Source organism: Oryx dammah, unplaced genomic scaffold (genome assembly GCF_014754425.2).
Source record: "Oryx dammah isolate SB20612 unplaced genomic scaffold, SCBI_Odam_1.1 HiC_scaffold_17, whole genome shotgun sequence".
NCBI classification, from domain to species: Eukaryota; Metazoa; Chordata; class Mammalia; order Artiodactyla; family Bovidae; genus Oryx; species Oryx dammah.
In genome coordinates, this window is record NW_024070201.1 from 79,564,926 (window position 1) to 79,590,491 (window position 25,566).

At 44.5% G+C, this 25,566-nt stretch overlaps 1 protein-coding gene across 2 annotated transcripts in view; it reads right to left on the reverse strand.

Moving 5' to 3' along the window:
• PATL1 (PAT1 homolog 1, processing body mRNA decay factor) overlaps positions 1–25,566 on the reverse strand; it is a 27,374-nt gene extending 1,808 nt beyond the window's left edge. The window contains exons 1-16 of one of the 2 annotated variants that reach the window (XM_040259453.1): positions 25,410–25,566; positions 23,386–23,497; positions 17,201–17,418; positions 16,826–16,906; positions 15,906–16,100; positions 14,872–14,973; positions 14,337–14,426; positions 13,879–14,099; positions 11,954–12,043; positions 9,626–9,806; positions 8,956–9,079; positions 8,067–8,164; positions 7,567–7,626; positions 6,402–6,550; positions 4,986–5,145; positions 1,311–1,466 (exon numbers count right to left, since the gene is read on the reverse strand). In XM_040259453.1, coding sequence (XP_040115387.1) covers positions 1,311–1,466; positions 4,986–5,145; positions 6,402–6,550; positions 7,567–7,626; positions 8,067–8,164; positions 8,956–9,079; positions 9,626–9,806; positions 11,954–12,043; positions 13,879–14,099; positions 14,337–14,426; positions 14,872–14,973; positions 15,906–16,100; positions 16,826–16,906; positions 17,201–17,418; positions 23,386–23,497; positions 25,410–25,424 — 2,052 coding nt within the window. In that variant the 5' untranslated portion in view covers positions 25,425–25,566. Of the gene's footprint in view, positions 1–1,310; positions 1,467–4,985; positions 5,146–6,401; positions 6,551–7,566; positions 7,627–8,066; positions 8,165–8,955; positions 9,080–9,625; positions 9,807–11,953; positions 12,044–13,878; positions 14,100–14,336; positions 14,427–14,871; positions 14,974–15,905; positions 16,101–16,825; positions 16,907–17,200; positions 17,419–23,385; positions 23,498–23,583; positions 24,948–25,409 lie in introns of those variants that run through there. The other variant, XM_040259452.1, reaches the window with a different exon arrangement.

Below are 25,566 nucleotides of genomic sequence, written 5' to 3' on the forward strand. Positions count from 1 at the left end.
AAGCAGACCCATCCGCCATATCTAGGACTGTTAACACATGAATGTTCATTTCGCTCCGTGGGCAAGAAGAGCAGGCACCATGGACTCTAGGGGCGCAAACACAGGCGAGGCTGAGGCTGGACGCGTGGGCCACGGCTGTCAGGGCCCAGGGAGGGAAGCGGGCAGGTCCTGGCACTCCAGCCCCCTGTCTGAGTCCACCTCACGGAGGATAGCCTCGCCTTTCCACAAAGGTCCCTTCCTGTCACTGTCAGAAAAACAGCAGGTCACATCATCTCATCTGCCTTCAGGCTTCTGCACTGCCTTTATCAAAATAAAGCTAAGGGACCGAATAACGTGGACCCCTGTCTCGCATCCCAAGGCCCCGCCGCCCTCTCCGTCCCTGAGGCGCTCACTGCCCTTCCAGCCAGGCTCTCCGGGTTTTCAGGTGCCAGAAGAAACTCCCCCTGGGTCTCCTTGTCCCTTTACTATAACAGATGGTCCCGAGTGAGCGCCACCGTGTACCCAGCATTAAACTGCATTGTTCACGGCTGCCTGCTCATCTAAGGGACGCTGACATCACCTCCACTTTATAGATCAGGAAACCGGCTCAGCAAAGTGAAATGATCTGTTTACGGTCACAAGCCTAGGACGCAGCCGAGGAGGAGTGGAAACCTGCCCTGTCTAAAAGCTCACCACTCTCCTTCTGTATCAACTCCTGGGAGTCTCTGGACCTTTAATCTGATATAAATGAAATATGAACTGGGATGTCTTGTGACAAAGACCACTCATTACCTACCTAATCCTCTTTCTTCCTACTAGATCTGACTTCACCCGTGGTGACAATGGCGTGAACTCAGAGATGTTGCCAGCTTTCCCTGCCCTCGGGTGTGGCGTGAGACTATAAGCTAGCCGTTGAGATTAAGTAGAAGTAGGTGGTTAGAGCTCCGGGGAGAGGTCCAAGTGAGGAGGCCAGCTCCCTCACACCCTTCAGCCCTCTAAACCCACCTCTCCTCCTGGTGCAGAGGGGAGCTCTAAATTCCACACCCACTGAGGACGCAAGCGTGGCAGCCACTGCTCGGATGGCACAGCAGGGGACCAAAGGAGTCTGCACCCCAACACAAACCGGGTTTTCTCCACGTGCAGTACAGAGCACCCTGTCTTGTGAAAATCACTACCATCTCCAGCTTCTGTCACCATGAGCTTAATGGAGCTCCCGGCTGAGGTTACAGCTGCAACCCCCTCACCCTCCTGTTTCCCGCCACGACAGCCACAGCAGCCACCATTTGTACCCGTGCCTCGGACTGAGAAGGCTCGCAGGGCTCAGGGCTCACCTTGTTCTGGAGCACGGCGGAGAGGTGCGGGTTGGACGGAGCTGCGGCCGCTGCGCTCTGAGGTAGGTTCATCAGCTGCTGCAGAAGGCTGGTGACGGTCACTGGTGGAAGATGGTAGAGGAGGAGAGAGAAGGGACTCAACAGGCACAGCAGCACCTACCAGGAGACAGAACGGACAGGCCATCACAGTCTGGTAACTGCTGCTTCTGCTGCACCCCTGAGTGGGCAGGGATGGAGGGGTGCTCACTGCCCCAGGCAAGATGTAACAAAGGAGCCTGACAAGTCCGGCAGATACTGCCAGCATCTCAGCAGCGGATTCCATGTTAACTGCTGAGAATTTTTTCCATGCGCACAGGAACATCATTACTGGTGTGAACCAAGGGTGCAAAATCACTTCTCAAATACAGAGCAAGATACATGATAGAACATCGGTATTCATTCTACAAATACTCAGATGCTTACAATGTACCAGGCACTATGGGCTAAAAACATAGGATAAACAGGACAGACCCTCAGGGGTCTAAGATACAGAGAAGCCGTGAGTTAACTGTCAACTTAATATACTGTGAGAGGCACTCTAACATAGGTAAATTCTGAGAGTCAGAGAGTTACTGAGAAGTATTTTCAGACTTAATGGTATCTTGATTTATCCTTATAAAAGCTCAATGAGGAAATGGAGAAATGATCAATCAACATTTATTGATCAGAGAAGCTAAGTGATCAGAAACCCAGACTTTGGTCACAAAGCTAGTAGCTAGAACCAGAATTCAAGGCTGTTGGATTCCAGCCTGCTAGTTCACTCTTTCTGCTTTGCCATAAGGCCCAGACTGGGAAATTAAAACACAGGGCTGCTGTCACGAGGCTGTGACACTTCGAGTCGAGGGTGCTTCCAGCACTCCATGACCATGGCATGAAAAACGAAGGCTGGTTCTGCCTTAAGTAGCATCAAGAACAGAGAGACTCCTTTTCATGGTCGACTCTCCTAAATAAGCAGAGCTTTAAAAATTAAATCATTCTTGCGTGCGTGCTAAGTCACTTCAGTTGTGCCCAACTCTGTGCGACCCCAGGGACCGCAGCCCGCCAGGCCCCTCTGTCCAGGGGACTCTCCAGGCGAGAATCCTGCAGCGGGTGGCCGTGCCCTCCGCCAGGGGTCTCCCGGCCCGGGGACTGCACCCCCGCCTCCTGTGCCTCCCACACTGGCAGGTGGCTCGGTGCCACCAGTTCCGCCTGGGAAGCCCAAAGCATTTTTAAACAGACACAGAAGTGCCAACAACAGTACAGTGAAGTCCAGTTACCCACAACCACACTTCAACAATTCGATCAGTAACAGGTTGCCAACCTCATTAAATCTACGTGCTTCCCGTATCACATCATCTTTTTCATAAACAGCAATACTTCACTGCTGTCACAATGTTATCGTACCTGTGGAAGTTTAACCCCTTAACGATCATCTAATAACCACTCCAAACTCAAAGTAGTCCAACTGGCTCAGAAGTGTCTAGGAGCACGTCGCATGTGGCCTTAAGGCTTTTAGAATCTGTTAGCAGGCCCTCTCTCACTTGCCCATCTCCTTTCCTTGCCATTTGTTTGAAGAAACTGGGTCATTTGTCCCATAGTTTGAATCCGGCTAATGGCACCTCTGTGGTATCACTTAAGAATGACCCAATCTTCAGGCTTTCCCCCATAAAAACTGGTAATTAGGGTCAGAGGTTTGACTGAACTCGAGTTCAGCAGAGGGGGCAGGGCGGTGCGCAGCAAGGACACCCGTGGAGAGCTGAGAGCTCCCTCCACGCGGTGTCAGGAGGCACACTGCTCCCCTCCGTGGGGCTTGAGGTTGTCTGCGGGTTCAGGTGTGGTCAGCCTGCCCCAACCAAAGAAATGAGAAAATCCCCATTCATCTCTGACCTCACGCTTTCAGCTCCAGTAATGGCTGCTGCCCAGACAGACTGTTTTTTCCATCAGGAGCTGTAAAACGGCCATTTTGTCGTTTCTTTGGAATTTATTAGCTGAAATTCTTCTGTAAAGAAGAACTTTCTAATATCAACACTCTAGTCACCTTGACATTTGGCTGTAAGGTGGCAGGATAAATGCTTCTTTTCCTTTACTTACCACTTTTCAGAATAATGAGTTGATGGCCAAGCAATCTCTTAAAGTGTTTGGTACATTTTTTTCATATTATGAACTCACTAAACATATCCAATCTACAGCAATGCACTGGTGTTAATTTTTGTTTCTGACACAAATTATCCCGTTGTGACCAAAAGGGGGTTCCTTCAAGTTGGTCTGTGCATCTTTCATGCAGAACCATTGGAATCTTTCAGCTCTCTTGGTTTCTGACACGATACTCCATAATTATCTTGTACGTTTTATGCCTCAGACCTGGAACCTGCTATTACTTCAAACAAACAGTATTTACAGATGTGGTCTATTACTCTTTAACACATACAGGTAAAATCTTAGCCTCTAAATTCAACCAAGTTTTCCTCAGTAGCAGGTGAGCTCCACTACAGCAGGCCTCTCTGGGTTCCTAACTCCTAGCACCAAGAATTAGGTGCTATACTTATAGGACCTGACCAGTGCCTGGGACATAGACGTGCTTAGTAAGTATTTGCTGAGTAAAGAAACTCTTTCAAGTCTATTATTTCAGAAAGAATAATTTTCACATCTTTCGGGTTCATTCTCATAAATTCTATTATTCTGAATCTCATACTTAATGATATTAGCCCTTTGTGCTAACTGTATCAAATTTCTTGCTTTGAAGTTCTAATACTATTTCAAATTTTGCTAATCTTTCAAGTATTATGATAGGAATAAGCAGAGAGCAATTCTTACAAACTTGATAATCACATTTCAAATTCTAGCCCATGGCTTCCCTAGTGCTCGGCAGTGAAGAATCTGCCTGCCGGTTCAGGAGACATGGTTTGATCCCCAGTGCGGGAGGATCCCACATGCCTTTGAGTAACTATGCCGGTGTACCCCAACTACTAAAGCCCACACCCCCGAGAGCCTGTGCTCTGCAGTGAGAGAAGCCCGAGCACCATAACTGGAGCGGCCCTGCTTGCCGCCACTAGAGGAACACCCATGACGCGACAAAGACCCAGCACAGTAAAAAATAAATAAAATCTAAAATACTACTACAAACAATAAAGAAAAAAGAACCCACATATTCTAGCCCAGTTTAAACTGCTTAAAAGCATTGGCCCAATTCCTGTGGGACACCATTGAAGTAAGCGTACAGGTCAGTGTTAAGCCACTAATAACAGCCCATGAATGATACTTTATATCCAATAAGGTAAGCAAGATCATGAACTGCAAATAGTGAGCAGTCAGACCCAGCTGGGGGCCTGATCTTCTCTCTGTAAATACAGATTCAGCAAGTCTAGGGTAGAGCTGAACTCTTTGCTTCCAAAGCAGTTCTAATACAGATCACAGCTTAACAACTGTCACAGAAGACGGAATTACTGCTTTCCTCATGTTTAGGGACATGGTCTGTTAGATGAAGAAGTAGCATTAAAAATATAGGCTTGGAGTAGTTTTTGCTTTAAATACTCACTGAGCCAAAGATTAGGTAAAAGAACACAAAAGGGAAAAGGGGGAAAAATAAGAAGTTTGGCTTCTGGAAGTCTTATCCACTGTGAAGACCCAAGGGAAAGAGGACCCCACATGGCGGGTCACCTCATCCTGTGCGTCCTTCTTGATGAGGAAGGGGAGGTTCCTGGCTGTTGTCATGAGAATGTCGGCTGCTTGCTCTGTGGAGAGGAAAGGCAGGATCCGGGCCACCATTCTCTTCCCCTTTCGGATGCACATGATCTGCACAAAGTGGTCGTCACTTGGGCTGCGGGGAAGAGAAGGCCAGCTCGGGTCAGCAAAACAATGCAGAAACCCCCTTTCTCCTCCTCCATGTTGCCAGATGAAGACACTGCATTCATTTTTACCCTGCAATGATCTGTACTACAAAACAGTGAGAATTACTTTACCAACTCTCAACCAAATAATAAAAAGGAAATTCTTCGAATATTCTTTCATGAATATTGAAAATCATTTCAAAAATTGTACATTAAAAAAACTAATCTAACTACAGGCACTGATTTCCTTTATTAACTTTCAAGTAACTACACAAATGACATGGTTAAAACAGCAAAATCTGAAAATATATAAATATAAATAATAATATTCATAATCTCAGAGATAATTTACTAGTGTTATCATTTTGAAGGCATTTTTGCCGTGTATTATATATTTTTATCTTTCATTTTTTAAAAGGGGGGGATCCACATAATTTATGTGGCTTGTTACTTGACTTTTTTCACTCGAAAACTTATGAACACTTTTCCATGGCAATACATAATACTTTACAGATTTTACTGGCTACATAACAGTCCAATCTACGGAGAAACTCAGATTTATTCAACCAAGCTCCCTGTCAGTCCAACTCCGGAAAAGATGTGCTAAAAAGAAGGTCCTTTTCAAAAAGAGTCATCAATTCTCTTGAATGGGCAAAGACAAAGGGAGCGTCCTCTTGCATTCATCAAATAAACATTGTGATTTCTAGAACATTTACCATTAGCAAGATTCTATTCCAGATACTGGGTGGGAGAGAGATGACAGAGAGACAGAGAAATTATACTAAGAAGCTTAGTCTTCACTGGAAGACTGACTGGCTTCCACAGCAAATAAGAATTGTATGGCAATCCCAAGAAAGCATGAATGTTTACACTTTCCATCTTAGTAGGAAAGAAAATACATAAAGATTACACGGTTGAACATTAATAAGCATAAACTAGATACCATCTATAAGCTCAACAAAAGAAACTAAATAATGTTTCCCACTGTCTCCAGCGTCCAGCACTGTTCCTAATAGGTATTGAAGAGGTACTTGCTAAATAAATGAATTCAAGATACATAGATTTCCACCCCCCGCCCCCAGGCTCAAAAAGATTCTAAAATGTTTTATATGGAGTGGCATTTGAGTTAGGCCAAAAGGAAGGACTCTGAGCTTACTGAAATGGTAAGGAAGGGTAAGGGTAGAATATATAAAGCTCAAAGGAATCTAGCAAGACTACTGTTTTTACCAAAGGACACAATTCTTACCTCTCCTGTCCAGGCAATTTCCCCCTTAAGTTGTCATACATGCAACAAATTCTGTGCTTTCTTTCATCCATCAGAGCAGGTCGCTCTTCTTCCAGACTTAGGAGGTAACGCCTTTCGTAATCCTCCACATCAAGCAGTAAACTGTAGGTCTAAGGGAGAGACAAAGTGGGCCTCAGCAAACTCAGCATGAGGCACGCAACGTGGCCGTCCAGGACTAGCAGCCAGAGCGAAAGCTCACAGAAGTACAAGTGAGAGGGAAAAACCTGCTCGCTTAAACCCAGAGAAACACTGTCAAACAACTTAAAAAGAAAACATCCTTCAGGAATCGTTCCCTGCCCCTTCTTGACCACTAATCCAGCAGGCGATGGTAGTGAAACGATTATCCACTTTCCAAAGTCTCCAGCAGCAGCCCTGTTAGTAATGTGAGCAACGCGCGCCACCACATCCGTGATGCCTCCATCTGTGAAAACGAAACAGCTAACGACTACAGGGTCCCAGGCCCCACTCTAAGCACCGTGCAAACACTCACTCATGGAATACTCACCACAGCCCAGTGAGAGGAGACCCTCACCACTTTCATTCTCAAAGAGTAAGAAACCAAAGACGGCACAGAAAGGTTAAATGACTTGCCTCAAGTCACAGCCTTGGTGAGAAATGATTTGGAGCCTGTTCTCAGAGTCTGTGCTCTTAACGCCTATACTCTATGCCCCACAACACGGTGTTGTATGGTTCAGCACTAACTGCCTACCACTGATTTTCCTTAGAACCCAGGACAGCGCCCAACACCCAGGGAATGGTCAATAAATATACGGGAACTGACTGAACAGACAATCCATTCACAGGCAGAACAGTGTAATTTTTCTTTTCATTTTCTTAGAATGATGCCCTGCCCTAAAACACTCAGCCACTAACTGAACAAGCTTGGACAAAAGCCCAGGACTTCTGACTGTAACTGCAGTGCTCTTTCCATGAGGCCACAGGCGAGGTAAACCACACTCCTTTCCAGCATGCCCTGTACAACAGGCACTTTACACAAACAGGTACATTAGTTAAATTCACAGGACATGAACCGACTGTTTACTTTCCCACGTGTTGTGTACACATACATTTCACAGTCCGCTAAATTGAAACTAACTACAGCAACTTTAGCAATTCTAAAACTTACCTTCTCAATTATGAAAAGGGTTTTTCGTCTTTTGTCCCGAACTTGTTTTTCTTTTGTCTCCTAAAAAAAAGACAAGACTTTTCAATATGAACCCTTTAACCATGTTAAGAATTATTTACTGCTGGTAAATTCTATAGGTAATTCTATTTGTGACAGTACTGTGAAGATTAATAATCAAACAAAAGTAATGGGGACAAAGGTCACAGAGTTGACTGAATAAACCCACACATAAACTGTTACCTAAATTCATAGATAAGCAAAAGGTACTAGAGAATGCAATGGAAAATGAAGATATCATAGGAAAATCTTAAACACAAAGAAAATGATAGTTTTAAAAACTGGAATAAACAGCTAATGCTGTTTGTGGCCAGGGTTACCCAGTTCAAAGGCTCCTGCCACCCCAGGTTCTGCCTGGCTGCCTTAGGATTCCAACCCAGGGACCGTCAAAGAAGCAGTGCTGACCCAGACTTCCTTAAACACACAATTCTGTGGCTACTTACATCATCCTCACTCCGAGATGTCACAACAGCATCAATCATTTTTCGGGGATTATTCACACTAGAGACAGTGAGCTTTCCCAAAGAGCCCTCAAACTGCACTGCAAGGACAAAAAATTGCCAACAAGTAAAAACCCAGCAACACATGCAGACAGCATTCAGCGAAGATCATCACAGTCTCTTTCCTGGCCCCGCTGCAATGGCTTGCTGTTTAGTTGCTGAGTCGTGTCCGACCCTTTGTGGCCCCATGGACTGCAGCCTGCCAGGCTCTTCTGTCTGTGCGATTTCCCAAACGAGAATACTGAAGCAGGTTGCCACTTCCTTCTCCAGGGGATCTTCCTGACCCAGGGATTGAACCCGCGTCTCCTCTGTCCCTTGCACGGTAGGTGGGTTCTCTGCTGCTGAGCCTCCAGGGAAGCCCCGCTGTGTTCCATGTGGGGACTTTAGTTCCCCTGACCAGGGATGGAACTCAAGCCCCCTGCCGTGGAAGCACAGTCTTAACCACTAGACTGCCAGGGAGGTCCAATGTTCTCTAGTCTTTACTCCGGACCTAAAAATTCACTACAAAAATCCATGTATTATCTAAGGCAATCTCTTATCAAAATCTATCCTTCTCCATTTTTTTTTTTGGTTGTAATAATAAAAAGTCTGAAGTATCTTCCCCTTTATCTATTTTATGGATACTAGAAATTATAACATTTTAAAAAGTCATGGAATCTCACGCAGAAATGGACTTAAAAGGTCATCTGTCAAACTATTCAGTCCACGCTTGAGTAAGTGGGCCTCCGCACCTGTCAGGGACAGTGTGCCGTGCGCATCGGTCTCACACGTCCCCTTCCCGTCATCCACACAGCGGGTCTCCCTGCCGTGGGCGTGGGGACGGCCGCCTCACCTGGCTTGTAGGTGTGCTCCAGCCTGGCCACCTGGGGCGTGATGAGCTTGGTGCGTTCCTTTCTTGGGCCGTCACCGTGCACTTCTTCAGCAGCTGACAGCTTCTCCAGTTTTTCAAAGTAATTCTGCCACGTGAGAAGAGGATTTCAGCTGCAGCCAGCGCAGAGCACGGCCGCTCTCTATCATGGAGCGACTTACACCAGCGGCAGCACTGCCGCTCGCGCTCTATACGTACTGGCTTTTAACTTTTGTCAGATTGTGAAGAATTTACTTTATCAAAAAATCCCAGCCTTCAAAATTAGCATCAATGGAAACATTGTTAGACTGCCAAAATTCTTAATGCTAAGAACCAGATTATTGATGCCAAAAAGATTTGAAAATATTGGTTTGAGAGTCTCTACAGTTTAGAAAAGGCATATATGCAAACCTTTCAGTGAATATTGTGAGAGATTCTTCAGCTTGAAAAACGGGACAAAATTCTTACCCACTTGAAGACTACCTCAGAAAAAAATTATACCAATATTTAAATGAGTACCTTCACCAGGGTAAGCGACTAAGCTTACCTTTCAAACTGGCCCAGAGTGCATACCTGGTAATAAAAATCGTCCAGGTAGGGGTCAGTGCTCATACCTGGCAGCAGAGGCCATCAGGCACCGGCCCAGAGCACACACCTGGTAGTAGAAGTCGTCCAGGTAGGGGTCAGTGCTCTGCAGTTGCATCATTTGAATTTTAGAGACCCAGTCCTTCTCTCGCTGCAGCATGAGGTTGGCATACGGGTCCTTCCGGATATGATCCTGATGACTGCTCCGGTGACTCCCTCTGTCTCCTGCACCGTTGAGATTCCGATGCTGACTGGGAAAGAAATACAGGTCACGGGCACTCCGAGTGGACACAGGAATTATGCCTTATAAAAATACTGGAGTAAACCAGGCCAACTCAAAAAAAAAAATTCTCCTTTGCTTTTATTAAAAGTGAAAAAGAATAGAATCTTAACAAAATTTGAGAGGAAGGAGCTATGCAATACCTAATCAGAGGATTAAACTAAGATCTGGGTGCCTTACCATAAGCTAAGCACCTTCTCCTATGGACTTGTATATACGCCCCATAATAACCCTATGAGGTCCATAAGTTTATTTTCCCCACTTAAGACAACAAACTGAGCTCAGAAGAGATCAGGTAACTTGCCCAAAGCAGTACGCCTGGCAGCAGTGAGAGGTGTGACCACAGGCCAACTTGATTCCAAGTCTACATACTTAACTTGTTGAAAATTATAATATACTTTAAACACATAGAAAGGTCCAGCAAACATTATTCAAAAATCCATTTATTCACCATTTGGTCTAAATGAAAAACTTATTTGGTCAAATTTGCTTCAAATTTTTAAAAAGTAAAATATTCAAGTAACACAGTGCTACGTTTACAGCTGAGGGGCCTCCTACAGCCCTCACGATCACTTTCCAGCCCCCCTTCCTTCCTACAGGAACCACTATCCTGACTTTGATACACATCCTTCATGAAATATTTTTATACTTCTATTACGTGTACATCTACCTTTACATATCACACAGTAGTCTTCCATTTCACATAAATGGCATTAGGCATAAAATTCTGCTCCTCGATTCTTATTCAGTACTATGTGTTTCATGCCTGTCCACATTGGTAACATACCCCCCAGGGATATTCTGAAAAGTAAAACTGCTGGGATTCAATGTATCTACATTATAAACCTTATTGTTTATTGCCAAATTCTCTCTCCAAAGGCTATATATATTCCATTCCTGCTAACGACGACAGTGTTGAGACACTTCATGTTTTGCTGTCTGAGGATATAAAATGGTTATCTAATTTCAATCTGCACTCTCCTCATTACAAGTGAGCCTGAAAATCTTTGTGTTTTTATGAGCCATTTAGGTTTCCTCTACTGAAAGACTGCATGCTTGTGTTTGATGCCTTTTATTACACAGAAGTTTAATATATTTTTACAATTTCATAAAAAATATTTGTAAACACCTTTACAAATAACTGCTGCTAACTGCTGTACAAAGAAATGTACAATTTAATGTATAGAAATTGGTAAGTCTGGACAAATGCAAACACTTGTCATGCCATCAGCATAAAAAGGGCACTAGACATATCCACCCACTCCTTGGGTCCCTTTGTTCTTCTTCCCTTTTGGGGGCCTTGGGGGCGGGGTAAGATACTTAACATGAGATCTACCCTTTCAAATTCTGAAATGCACAATACCATAATGTCAACTGCAGGCCTGAGAAGCTTTGTATTTTAACAGACAATGTATTATTAATCTTTTCCTTTACGGTTTGTATTTTTTGTGTCTTAAAGGCCCATACTAGTTTTTTACCTCTGCAAAGAATATTCCAGAATTTTTTTTTTGAAACAAAAAGGAAATTATACACAAAGAACCATAAAAGGGAAGGCTGTAAAAACTTCAAAGTTATGTTTAATTCTCTTATTTTACGTATAAGAATGATGATAAAATATAAGCTCCATGAAAGCAAGAGCATGTTATGTCTTGTTCTTTCAATCTCCCAAACTGACCACAGTAGCTGGTACACAGCTGGGGCCACATATATAAATATATATTTGAATGAGGATTAAACAGAGGCAAAAACAAAGTGACTGTTGGCTTTACATAAGACCCAAATGTAATGCTAGAGACTATACTTCAAGATTACCTCTGAGCCGAGATGGTAAACAAAATGCAGTTAAAAGTATGGGAAGGACTTGGTAAGGAGTGAGTATAATATGTTGACCAGCCCCCACCCCAGATCTAAACTGCATTTCAGAATTACATTAACTTGGAAATAAGTTGAAAAGCTCTAGTCATTCAAAGCTTGTGCACTACATAAACTAGCACATATGATCTGACTTAGCCAGCTGAAATAAGCTAATATTGATTAAATTTACTTAAAAAGTAAGCTAAATCAGGCAAAAATAAAACCTAAATTAAGAAACCACAAAAGAGGAGGTTAAGTACTTACTTTCTATTCTGTTGCTGCCTCTGATGCAAGAGCCGACGGTGCTGTGGATGAAGATGGGTTGTGTCGGGTCTAAACATTGGGGTCTGCGATCTAAGAAAAAAGGGAAAGATGTTCAGTTCTGTCCTTTTGATGACCTGAAGCTTTAAAGACTGTGATCAGTACTGGATAACTTCACACAGGTTCACCCACAAGAATGCTGGTGTCTACTCTAAGAAGATCTTTCAGAAGGAAGACATAGCTGTATTTTCATGTCTTCCATGAAAGACAATTCTCAACTCCTAAGAAGACAATCATAAAATCTGAGTGAATCAGCAGTAAGCTAGTTTAATTCTCTTTGCTCCTAGCTATTAAAGAGAAGTCTCTAACTAAATTTAATGTACTCAAATTCACATTTGGAAATGATCCTGAAAATACACGTGACGGTTAATTTAATATGTCGACTTGCCTAAGACACCCAGTTGTTTGGACACTCATCTAAATATTGCTGTGATGGTGTTTTATAGATGCTATTAACATTTACAATTAGCTAACTTTAAGAAATAGAGAGATGGCCCTAGTAATGTGGGTGGGACTTGCCTATCACTTGAAGGCCCTAAAAGGAAAACCAGTTTCCCAGAGAAGGAATTTTGCCTCAAGACTAGAATACAGGAAGGCCTGACTGCGTTTCCAGCCTGCTCACCTGCCCTACAAATTCAGACCTCAGGTTGCAACCACAACTTCCAACAGAATGTCCAGCTTGCTGGCCTGCCCTACAGATTCTGGACTTCCTAGCCCCACATTCATGTAAGCCAATGCCTTAAAGTAAATCTCTTCTTTATTTATCTATATGCTATTGGTTCTGCTTCTCAGGAGAACCCTGAGACAATGTGATATATAATAAAACACAATTTCACTGAAGCAGGAACTTAAACCTCTATCATAAAATCCCAGTGGAAGCACTGAGATTAGCTGACAACTCAGCATCTGTATCTCTGTTCCTCTTTTTTTTTTTTCGGTTGCACAATGTAGCTTGCTGGATCTCAGTTCCCCTGAATGAACCTGGGCCATGGCAGTGCAAGCACTGAGTCCTAACCACGAGATCCTCAGGGACTTCCCTCTCTGTTCCTTAGTGTAAGGTAATTCTTGTTAGGTGAGAAGCACTTGGCGCATGTATGTGTGTGTATCAAATGGATACGTGAGACATAAGAAACTTTAGAAGAAATGAAAAAGGTGACTGCTGCTGCTAAGTCGCTTCAGTCGTGTACGACTCTGTGCGACCCTAGACGGCAGCCCACCAGACTCCCCGTCCCTGGGATTCTCCAGGCAAGAACACTGGAGTGGGTTGCCATTTCCTCCTCCAATGCATGAAAGTGAAAAGTGAAAGTGAAGTCGCTCAGTCGTGCCCGACTCTTTGAGCCGTCCAGGCTCCTCCGTCCATGGGATTTTCCAGGCAAGAGTACTGGAGTGGGGTGCCATTGCCTTCTCCAGAAAAAGGTGATTATTAATGTGCAAATGTAAGTAGGAAGCATCTTGTTGTTGTTTAGTTGCTAAGTTGTGCCCTACTCTTTGTGACCCCAAGGACTATAGCCCAGCAGGCTCCTCTGTCCATGGGATCTCCCAGGCAAGAATCCTGGAAGGGGTCGCCATTTCCTTCTCCAGGGGATCTTCCCGACCCAGGGATGGAACCTACCTCTCCAGCACTGGCAGGCAGCTCTATCACTGAGCCACCTGGGAAGCCCAGGAAGCACATGGCTTGAGGGAAATGTGATTCATACGAAACCTTGGAGACCATCCAACATTTCTGTGTTTGCCAACTTGAGGATCAAATAACATCTCAAAATACATCATTTGAAAATAGCAAGGAGACTGCTACCTTCTGTCACTAAATGTCAACAATCAAGAGACTCAGCGGACAAGGGACCGACAGTTGCACTTTCTCTGTATACCTTAGACTTTGCAGGTGGGGTCCTGGGCCAGGGGCGTGCTGCTGCGGAGGTGGTGGTGTAGCGGGGGGTGGGGCGCTGAAGAAGGCGCGGAAGCCTGGCGCAGGGGGGAGCATCTGCCCAACTCGCCCTTGCAACAGCTTGGGGTTCATGGCGGCAAGTGGGCTGCCCACGAATCCAGGGACCCGTGCAAACTGGCTGGGAGACATCCGTCCAGGCTGTAGCTGCAAAAACAAGACCTTGGATTTAGTTGACTGGCAGGTCCCCTTACTTTCATCCACAGAACAGTGAATACTGTTTCCATCAATAACTTTGCTTGAGAAAGTAATGGCAGGAAGAAAGAAGAGGCAGTAGGAACTGATTAGTAGGAAAAAAAAAAGGGGGGGAGGGACGGATGTGAGCTAGCGAACCTTAGGAAAGTTAGGCGAGCTCTTTACGGGCTGAGCTAATCCTATGCTTACCTGTGCTCCTCCAAGAAGCTGTGCTCTCTGGAGGGGGCTGAGGACAGGAGGGACGCTAGGGGGAAAAGGGTGGCCCAGCAGGGAGGAGTTCTAAAAAAAAGAAAAGGAAAAGAAAACATTACGGTTGTACCGTAAAAACAGAGAAATAACAGAGGAACTCAACAGAAATGCAGAATAGACATGGACAGGAAAACTCTTAAAGGGTAGAGCTGAACTTGTCCACTGAAGGAATGTGAGAGAGTGACGCTAGGAGCTACGAAGCACTAGGATTATGTAACGTGAAAAAGCAGCAGTCAAACGAGGGAGTGTAACAGCACGAAACCAGATCATTTCGGGTCTAGATCTTTAAAGATACGTGATGAGCTGAGGGAAGAGATAGCTGAGCAAGATGAACCATGTCTCCTGACCTGGGCACTCCTAAGACCCAGAAATTCAAGTACGGAGATTATGAAAAACCTGCATCATTTAGGAGGTATCGATACACTGATGAGAAAACACACACTGCACGTCTTCACTAGGGTGCAGAGCGACGTACCGGGACACTGCAGAGCTGGTTTGGAGACATCCTCTCACCATAGGGAGCAGGATACCGTGGTGGCATTGGGGGCCGAACATGGACAGGCTTTGGACACAGAATCTGCGAGGACAAGCATACATGCAACGGCACTCAGGGAAGCCAGTTTTCCCCCCACCTGTGCTCCCTCCCCTCGAGTACTGGCAGAGACACAGAACTCAATGCAAAGCCCTACTTCCAAGCAAACTGCTATGGCTTCGGTCCACGTGTAGAACCTTCGGTCACTTCCTCTCACAAATACCAAGCAATGTGCCACTTTTTAACTGAGGAAGGTTTAGCTAATTCTCCAGTTATCCCCACCCTTCCACGCTATCTGAGGGAGGTACCAGCAGATATTCTGACTTGCAAATTCTCTCCCAGAGGATATGTTCTGGTAGCAGTGAGGGAGATGGAATGGTAAGGAAGCTGGAGGGTTGACTAGGCCCTACTCTGCAGCCCTGTGATATGGCCGCCATGCTCAGCTCTCTGTGCCGCTGTGGCTGCACCATTTCAGAGGAGATCGAGCCTAACCAGGCCATACCAATGCCACCCTCCCCCCATACCTTCCACATTGGCCTTCCTTTCCAGCTGCTGGTTTCAGGTGGAGGGAAGTCTATGGAACAGGACTGCACAGGCTCTAGGGAAAGCAGGGATATCTTAAAGGTAAAAAGGGATGTGGACAGCGCTGTGTGTTCCCACTCCCCCCAGCTTTCAGCTACCTCTCTGCCAAGGTTTTGGGCAGCCAGCGAAACACTTTCAAAAGGATATTCACACTAAATGTGGTTAACTACCCTTCTTCTCCCCCAATTAAAAGGCAGCAGCAACAGGAGCAGCAGCAGCCAAGGGCATTGGGGAATGTGTCTCTTATTTGCGCTAACTTCTCCTCTAATCGGCTATTTTTCTTTTTAATCTAAAGCCTACCCCACACTTCCACCCTCCTCCCAGCAGCACATTTCCCAAAGAGTTTTGCCCAGATTCCCAGTATCCTGGGCTGAGTGCCTGTTGATGAGAGGTACCTGCTGGTTGAAGCTGGGCACAGCCATCTGCTTAGGTGGGGTGCCTATGGGGACAGCTCTAACAGGAGGACTCCCAATGACAGGCGAGGTGGACCGCCTTGGTAATGCGCGCTCGGAAAGGTCCCGATCGTCTTCTGGGCCCTGGGGGGGCCTCTGAGGCAAGGCATATTCTAACACAGACACTGTAGGCATTTCCTAATTGAGGAAGTAGTGTTAAAAAAATTAGCTAGCTCGAAATCTCTTAATCACCTTTACAGATGCCCAATACCTTGAGAAATTATTTTTTCAATTTTTAATTTAGTTTTATTTCATATCCAGTAAAATTTACCCTCTGCAGCGTATAGAACTAACTTCTGGTAAATGCACAGAGTCATGGGCCTGCCACCAAAATCAAGACTCAGAAGCTTTGTCGCTCCCCAAACTTCCTCAGCGCTGTCCCTTTGCAGTCACCTCTCCCACTGCCCTCAACCACTGGCCAACAGCCATCTGCTCTGTCCTGACAGGTGGGCCTGACCATGCGTGCGTGCGTGCGTCAGTCGTCCAGACAAGAGCACTGGAGTGGACCGCCATTCCCTCTGCAGGCACAGAACCCGCGTCTCTTGCAACTCCCGCACCGCAGGCAGACTCTTTATCACTAGCGTCACCTGGGACGCCCCTAAAATGACTCTAATTGAAATTGAGATCATAAGCTACCAAAATTTTCATGTTCCAATGGCTCCCTTTCAACCATTTCAAAGGAAAGCACAATCAAGTGAGCATTACCATGGAGTCTGAGGTTCAGCTGTGGCTGCTGGACGATGTGACCAACACAAGGCCAGCAGAGCACATACGGCTGCACAGCGCTCCAGTAAGGGAAGGGCAACAACAGGAGCCAGGTTGCGGACGCTAGGAATTTTATGTAATGCGAAAACGTTTAATACCTGAGCAAGCAGGGGTCCTCGGATTCGCCTCAGAACTTCAGATCCATCCCAGATGCTGGAATTGAGACTTCCTGGCTGGGGCTAGCAAGAAAGGAAAACACACACAAAGTGTGGAATAGTGCAGGCTCTCTGGGGAACTTAGCAGTTTGTGGTGAACAAAGCTCCCAAAGAGCTGCAACTGTTGAGGATAAAGAAACTACAGCATTCTAGAAAATACCTTATACCCCAACTTCATCTCTAGGACTGCTATAAGAACAATACCATCAAATTTCTATGGTACGTGTAATTCTCTTGGTATCGTAAATGAAGTAGCAATAGCAAAGCCCAATACTCTCTACTTCAATTACCAGTCTGCTCCAGCTCACAGCCACTTACCTGCAACACTGGCCTGGTCTGTACCGCCCTCATGATAGCTGGGTCTTCAAGTTCATTTTCAATCACCATCTTACTGAGCCTCTCTGCCAGATTCTCCTCATGGTCACCCAACAAGTCCATCTCATCCCTTTCTCCATTGCCTGTTTGTTCATTAACTGCTGCAGGCGGCTTCTCCTCCAGCTCAGCCAGGCGCTCATGTGCTTCCTGCCAGTCATCATCTATGAGGAAATCAGAAAAAGAAATAGAGTTCATATTGGAATTAGAAGTTTCAGGAAGTCCTTCTGTCGGCCAATAAACAACTCCAGCTCCAGAAGACAGATGGGAAGTTAAATTTCCACCTAGACACACGAAAAAAGGTTTAAATTAAGGGGGCACATTTAAAGTGGGCTTCTCACCATTGAGAACAAACATCCTATCAGGAATAAAATTCAAACTAATTTTCAAAAAAATTAAATTCAAACTAATTTACAAAATTCAAAGAAATAGATTAACACATTAGCAATGGCATCTAGATTATATTCTGAAACGGATTTCTAAATTGGTGATATATGCGTATACTACAACCAGTGGGTTTGAGATTCTGTGACATTTTAGGCAAAAACTCATGCTAGCATACACGTTTCTCTTAGATAACTGTGATCTTCTTTACAAGCTTTTAAATCCATTCATTTCATCCAATTGGTGCGTTCTGAGCATCTATTACGTGACAAACACTGTTCTAGGTGCACGGCATACATCGCCGTTTAAGAAGCAGACAAGGAAAGTGACATCTGAGCAAAAATTCAGGAGTTAAGAGGTTAGCCACGTGGATATCTAGGGGAAGAATGTCTCAGGCAAAGAAAGGACGGTCAGTATAGAGGACTCAGGATGAGAGACTGACAATTTTCAGAAGCAGCAAGGGCTGCATTTGGACTGGAACGAACAACGGTGAGGGTAGAAGAAAAATGAGGTTGGTGCGGATTGGGGGAAGCTCTTGGGGGTCCTTTAGAGCTGCTCTGAAATGGGACCCCCAGAGGTCAGGATGTGGCTGGGCTTGCTGAAAGAATCCACCTGGCTGCCATGCTGAAAACAGATTTGGGGAGAAGGGGGTCGTGCTACGGGAAGCATGGAGGTCTGCTGGGAGGCTACTGCGAGTGTGTCAGGGGAAAGGTGAGCGCCAGCCCTCTTCTTCAACTGCCGCCATTTCAGTACACTACTATAGAGTCTGTATCACGGATACTAGGTAATTTTCTCATTCTTTATGCTGACAGAGCATTATTTCACAGATGAAAATCTTCAGAAGCCTTTATCAGCTTCTCCAGAACTAGACCTCACCTCCATCACCTTTCATTCCAGGCTCCTTAACCACACCACTCCTCATTCCCTCCTACCTCCATCATGAAAGCGCTACTATTTTGCCTTTAGCATTCAAATTCAGACACCGTTCTTTCCCTCCTCACTGATGCTTTCTCTAAATAATCTTTTCATTTCAATTCTTACCTTTGCCTCATCTAACGCACCAAAACCCCATGTATTATTCTGCTGCACATGTTACATATTTTTATTATTTTAGTTTTGTATGTTCTGCGAAATCCGACACAGAGACACAATAGGTAATTCTCTTTATAACTAACATCACAACACACAATTCTGAAAAACTCTCCTTAATGACAATCCTCCCCATTTAATTTTTCTATACATCTCATTTAAAGAAAGGAGGACTGGAAACAACACACAAAGAAAAAAAAAGTGTCTGGTATATACAAAGGATGTAATAAATGGTAGCTACTTCAAAAAAAGATTTAGACTTTCGTATGCAACTTGTTAAAAGTATCTTTACTCTTTTTTCCTGTTTACTAATACATGTTTGCTAAAAAAAATGTAAACATTATACAAATACGTAACTTAGCAAAACTTCCCCACAATTCTTCAGGAATGTTAAATTTTTTAAAGTAGAAACACATAACTACTGATAAAAACAAGGTTAAGTGGGATTTCCAAACTTATAGCCTGATATGCTCAGAACCACTGCTAGCCTTGGAGGACTGTGGCAGATCTGAATGTACTATGTACAGTAAGGGAAAAATCTAGTTTAGATAAAAATTTACAGTACTAAGTTATCGGTTATTAGAAACAAACAAGGACTAGCATAATCAAAAATCAATTGTGACATTAATATTTGGTGTCATCTTTGCTAAAGAAGAGTAAGCTAAGCATGCTCTGAAGGACCAACTGGTTTTTCCAACCTTATTGACTCAACAGTGCCAAAAAAAGGGGAAAAAAAAAAGAGAGTCTATAATCCCAAATTATGGGATGTTTTGAAAACATATTACCAAAATTTAAGACACTGATTTGTTAATGGATTAATTCTAATGTAGAAGAGTTTTCATTCATTTCTCATAATCCTATTTACTAACTTTACTATGAAGTGAAGTGAAGTCACTCAGTCGTGTCCGACTCTTTGCGACCCCATGGACTGTAGCTACCAGACTTCTCGGTCCATGGGATTTTCCAGGCAAGAGTACTGGAGTGGGTTGCCATTTCCTTCTCCAGGGGATCTTCCCAACCCAGGGATTGAACCTGGGTCTCCTGCATTGTAGGCAGATGCTTTACTGTCTGAGCCACCAGGGAAGCTTTACTATATGTCTCATCAAAGATGATAATCTATTTGTCCTTAGTAATTAATTTAAAAAACAGATTAATAGCCATATTCTGTAAGAAACGCTCTGTTGTGAATTGTTATTTTTTCAAACATTAAGTAAAGAAATCTATGCCACAGAACACCATCATCATCATTTTAGGTATTTCCTGTTTTGTGAAAAATCACCTGAAGCAATGTCAGAGGCCACACATGTCCTTGGTGTAAAAAGACACTTCACTCTGTATCTTCTTTGAATGACTGAAAAATATAGTTACTTAAACATGCCCTTGTTTGACTTCAACCCACACTCGTCAAAATGATGAAGGGTAGGGGAAACAAACAACAAGAGAAATGAAGGGAAAGAGATACCTACTTTCCTTCAACTAATCAACCTATACTCTGGGACTTCCCTGGTGGTCCAACGGCTAAGACTCTGTGCTTCCCATGCAGAGAGCCCTGGTGCAACCCCTGGTCAGGGAACTAGATCCCACATGCCACAGTGAAGATTCTCATGGACGCAAGTAAGACTCAGTACAGCCAAATAAATACAAACGTTAAAAAAAAGTTAACCTATACCCAGATGTGAGTTACTAAAACCCTGTCTGCTTTCATAAACATGTACTTGTTGTGGCAATTCCCTTCAAATTTGTCTCTGGGATATATCTGAATAAAAACAAAATAAAAAGGAAGTACAGTTAATTTAATTTTAGAGCAGTCTCAGTCTCTAAAGATTTCAGCAGCTATCAGTAAAAAGGAGGAAGGAAGAATGAGGATACCTCCACATGGGGGCAGAAGGTTTCCCAGGATCCCTCATACACTCCTAAACAGAACTCGTAGTTTACACGGATCGTATTTATAGTTACTTAACCTCTCTGCCACTTTCCTTCTTCATTGGCTAAAATGACGATTAATAATAGTGCCTGCCTCATAAGGTTGCTATGAGGATTGATAATATATATAAAACATTTAGAATGGTCCCGAGTATCTAATAAGTACCTTGGAAGTGTAAGCTTTCATTTTTAGAGAATGAGTTGAGCTTACTGTGGCCCATTTATTGCTCAAAGATGATGCAAATGTTTTTTTCCATGCAAAGACACTGACTAGTTTCTTACAGAAAGGTGACATCAGAGCATTTGTAGCCAGCGACTTAAAATAACTACTGTATTAACAGGTATTATTCAAGACTCAAGACACTCACTCCTTGAGTTAAAAACCATCAAGTCAAAACATATGTCATAGGTCTAACATTCTACTTCCTTGTTTAAATTCTCTACCAATCTGTGGAAGTATATTAAACAAATCACAGGTGGACTTAGAAATTTTCTTTTTATAAATCTGTATACTATTTATATCAAGGTGTTAGGAGGAACTAGGATTTTAACCTTACAATTGTCTCAATGTTATGGGCTCACATTTGGAAATCTTTTCTCCACTACAGACTCTGTAGACCAAGAAGTCCTTAATCACCCTCGTGCCTCAGGGTACAGAAATGGGCTCCCCTATCCACATGCTACTTCACTGCTCTTACCTTTTTACCAACCTGTTCTTTTACTGTGTAACCCTAGGGGCTTTTTCAATGTGTGTGCACTTTTTGCTTTCCATCCCATAAAACACAATTCTGCATACTTTAAAATTCTTTTAAGGCAGTACTTTCCTTATCTTGGGAGAAACTCAGAAAAAATTCGAGCACTCTAGAAGTCAGGGAGAAGGCAAGACAATTTCTCTCCAGCCCAGGTTCAAAACTGAGGACATTTACTATGTTTCGTCTTAATATACTTCATTTTAATGCAGACGAATTTGCTACAAAATGGTAACATTCAGTACACTATTTTAAGAGAGAAAGAGTTCCAGAAGCAAGCACACACTTGTTTGTAGCTTTATTTTATTCTATAGATTTTTACTAAAGTTTCAGATATAATCTGCAATTCCCACCAGCCCCCTATTCCTGTCATTCTCTGTTCTTCCCCCCTTCCCTGTGATCTCCCTGGAGAAAGAACAGCATCTTAGATCACCCTCTGGGACGAGCTCTTCCCTTAACTACAGCTGGAATCCTAAAGGTCTTCAGTTCCCTTTTGTAATGAGCCTTGCTTCCACCTTAAATACTCCTCTTCCTGCTACCAAAAGCGGCAGTTTTAGTTCTCCAGTGAATTCTGTAAACTCTGAACAAAGAACATTTTTTCATTTTTGCCAGTTCACTCAACTCCGTCTAAGCTTAAACAAACTTAAGCCATTTAGGTCACTGCAAAACCAGTAACCAATACATTTTTAAACTTCTGGTTTATTTTTGATATTCAACATTTTGGGGTTACCCAAAACTGATAAGTTTCCTCTTCTTATTACTACTTAAGTTTGAATATTTGTTGCTTAGACAGAGTTCAAAAAAACTCCACATATTCACACATCCCAGTGTAAATGCGGTCATCGTTTTTTTCAACACCATCAGTCAAAGCAATGGCAACCCACTCCAGTACTCTTGCCTGGAAAATCCCATGGACGGAGGAGCCTGGTAGGCTGCAGTCCATGAGGTCACTAAGGGTTGGACATGACTGAGCGACTTCACTTTCACTTTTCACTTTCATGCACTGGAGAAGGAAATGGCAACCCACTCCAGTGTTCTTGCCTGGAGAATCCTTGGGACAGGGGAGCCTGGTGGGCTGTCGTCTATGGGGTCGCACAGAGTCAGACACGACTCAAGTGACTTAGCAGCAGCAGCAGCAGCAGTCAAAGCAAAGATAGCTGCATCTCCCTCTTTTTGGCCTCCCGCATGATGGATCTTTAGTTCTCCAACCAGAAATGGACCTGGGGCCCTTGGCAGTGAGAATTCAGTCTTAAGCACTGGACCACCACGGAATTCCCTATAGTTTAATTTTAACTTATTAGTATGCTTGTTCTAGAAACTCAAATTTCAAACTTTATCATATAAACTTGCTCCCTAAATTTCTCATCTCAGTAATTATAACTGTGACCTTTAGTTTAGTTTGGCTCTTTAATTTTTTAACCTCTTCCAATTCCCGAAATATTTATCTATCTCCAGGGATGAGAAAATCTCATCTGTGCACAGCACTTCTCTAACTTATGAAGACTTTCTATCACCAAAATTCTTGGAATCAAAAACTATTTAACTGAATATACTACAGTACAACAGCAGGATCATGCTATATACTATTGATCAACTAAATTTTAAAACATACGTATCTGAATTTGAGTTTTCTCCTAGTCCACTAGTTAAGTTGTACGTTTCACAAATAAATATTTACTTCTTCTAGGATTATTTTAAGCCTTTATAAAATGTGCACTTCTCTAATCACTTGATTTTCCCATAGTGTCAACTGAGGGCCACAGATCATAAAGCTGGAAGGGAAACGGCTTAGAAAAACACCTGGTTTTGTACGTGAGGCAAACAGAAGCCCAGAGGAACAGGGTAGCTGCTTGGAGTGGAGAATAGAAGTCTGCCAACTCTGTGAATGAGGATATTCCTGCTAAGACAAAAGTATCAATGCTGATAACAGGCAGCACTTGAAAAGAGCAGGAGACCAAGACATGAGAAAAGAAAGCTGCCACTTACCAACTGCACCTGACCCAAATGTATCATCATTGAATTGATCAATCTCTTCATCCTCCTCTCCCAGGCCCTGAAATGCATCTTCATCTTCATCCAGAGGACAATCCTCCAAAGACTAAAAAAAAAAAAGAGAGAAACAGATTAGCTATTCAGGAAGTTCACAACCTCATTTTCAAAATGTTCTAAAAATGTTCTTCTTACCTTACCAATCAACACAATAGCTTCATTATAACTTTCTGTACAGATGGCATTTTTTCTACCCCCCAATTTCCCTGACATTGGAAGATTCAGTACCTTTTCTTTCAGCTTCTCTTTCCTATTTATTTAACCTCTTCCCCCAAACTTCCATTTCTCTATTATAGGCTCTAATAATAGCATTTCCTCATGCAACCAAGAAATTAGGCCTGCAACTTCCTTTCCATCACTTGTTAAATGACAACTGAAAATGAACACTTTACTATTTTGCCTGAGTTATTTCTCACTGAAATTCTCATCTTCCCCATGTTCATGTCATATTCTCAACTATTAATCCCTTTTAAAGCTTTTTCTTCATTTTCCTTCACACATTTTGTTTTCCTATAGGCTCAAATTTGGTAGTAAAAGAGAAAGCTAAGTTTTCAATCACAGTGAACTCTTGAAAAACTGTGATGTGACAAGTTCAAGCTCAGTCTCTCCTACAAGCGATGCCAACCTGGACAAGCCACACCCCTTCTGATTAATTCATTCAAAACCTCCTGAGCACCTATTGTGTCTCACGCTGTGTTAAGACTTTAAACCACAATCTCTTTAAGTGGTAATGCAGGGACAATACCACCTCCTTCAGAGGTGTTGGGAGGCTCAAAGGAGGCAAAGTTTTAGACAAACACTGGATATTGCTAAACAATGCTAGATATCACCATAACAACCTAGGTGTGTTCTAAACGCTCTCTTCCCTCCCCCTTCATTTCACTTTTCAACTGATTAATTTCCCAAGTTTTCTTGGGAACTTTGCCTACTGCATCTCATCGCTTCTCTCCATATTTACATAAAGCCAGTTTGATCTTGAGCCATTCCCATCAAATAGAAGGTCTATGTGTCCGCAGTTTTCAAAGACTCAGGGTCGGAAATCCACACTCTCTCTGCAGGCACATTCTGATATACCTTGACTGACCACCTCTCTGCGAGGCTGTTCCCAAACGAAAAGAAAGCTTCAGGGGCCAGTCTACCCATCTTAAGTCCTCCCAAACTCAACACGAAACAAGCAGGCGACTGCCTCCACATCCGAGGCAACTTCTCGAAGCACTCGCAAATCACAAAACGCTATGGAACCAAATCACTGCTACTCAAATTGGAGAGACTCTTAGGGATCACCTAGGCCAACCCTGTCAGCTCTGCAAGTCCCAGAAACAGTCCAAGGGATCAGGAGTCGCTAGAGGTCACACGGCGAGTGAGCGACGGCGCCAAGGCTCTCGACTGCTCCTGCATTCCCGCGACCTTCCCCCAGCCCGCGTCTCCGTCCGCTCGCCCCCGAGGAACTCCTGCGGGACACGCCCCTCCCCGACCCCCAGTCCTCTTCAGTAAACAGCCCTCGGCCCCGGGCAGAAGGCAGGGCCGGGCCCCCGGGTCCGACGATCGCCCGTCGGTGAGGGGGAGACGCTTCCGAGTCCAGGGCGGGAAACGCGTCTCCGGCCTTTCCCGAGTGACTCCTCCACGGGAATCACCGGCTGCGGGCGCAAGGCTCTCTCCTCGGCGCTCCTCCGAGGCGGGGCCGGGGGGCGGCGTGGTCGCGGTGCTTCACGGGCCCGCCCCAGCCCGACACAGAGGTCAGCCCTCTCCGCCGGCCACCGACAGGGCGGTCCCGCCCCCCCACCCCCCGCGGCTGAAACCCGCGACCCCAGAACCGACGCCCTCCGCGGGGTCCCGCGGGTCCCCCCGGCAGCCCCGTCCCCCCCAGAGGCGCGGGACCGTCGCGCGTGAGGGGGAGACAGAAGGAGAGCGGGGCTCGCGCGGGAGCGAGGGAGGGGTCACTTCCGGTCGCGGCGGCTCACCTCGTAGCGGAACATTCTTGGGGAGGGGGGGGAGGGAGCGGGGAGGGGAATGGGAGAGGGAGGGAAGAGGCGCCGACTCCCCGGGCTCCTCCGCGCGCGGGTCCTCCACCGGCTCGCGACCCCTGGCCGCCGCCGTACGCCGGAGCGTGCGTGGGGA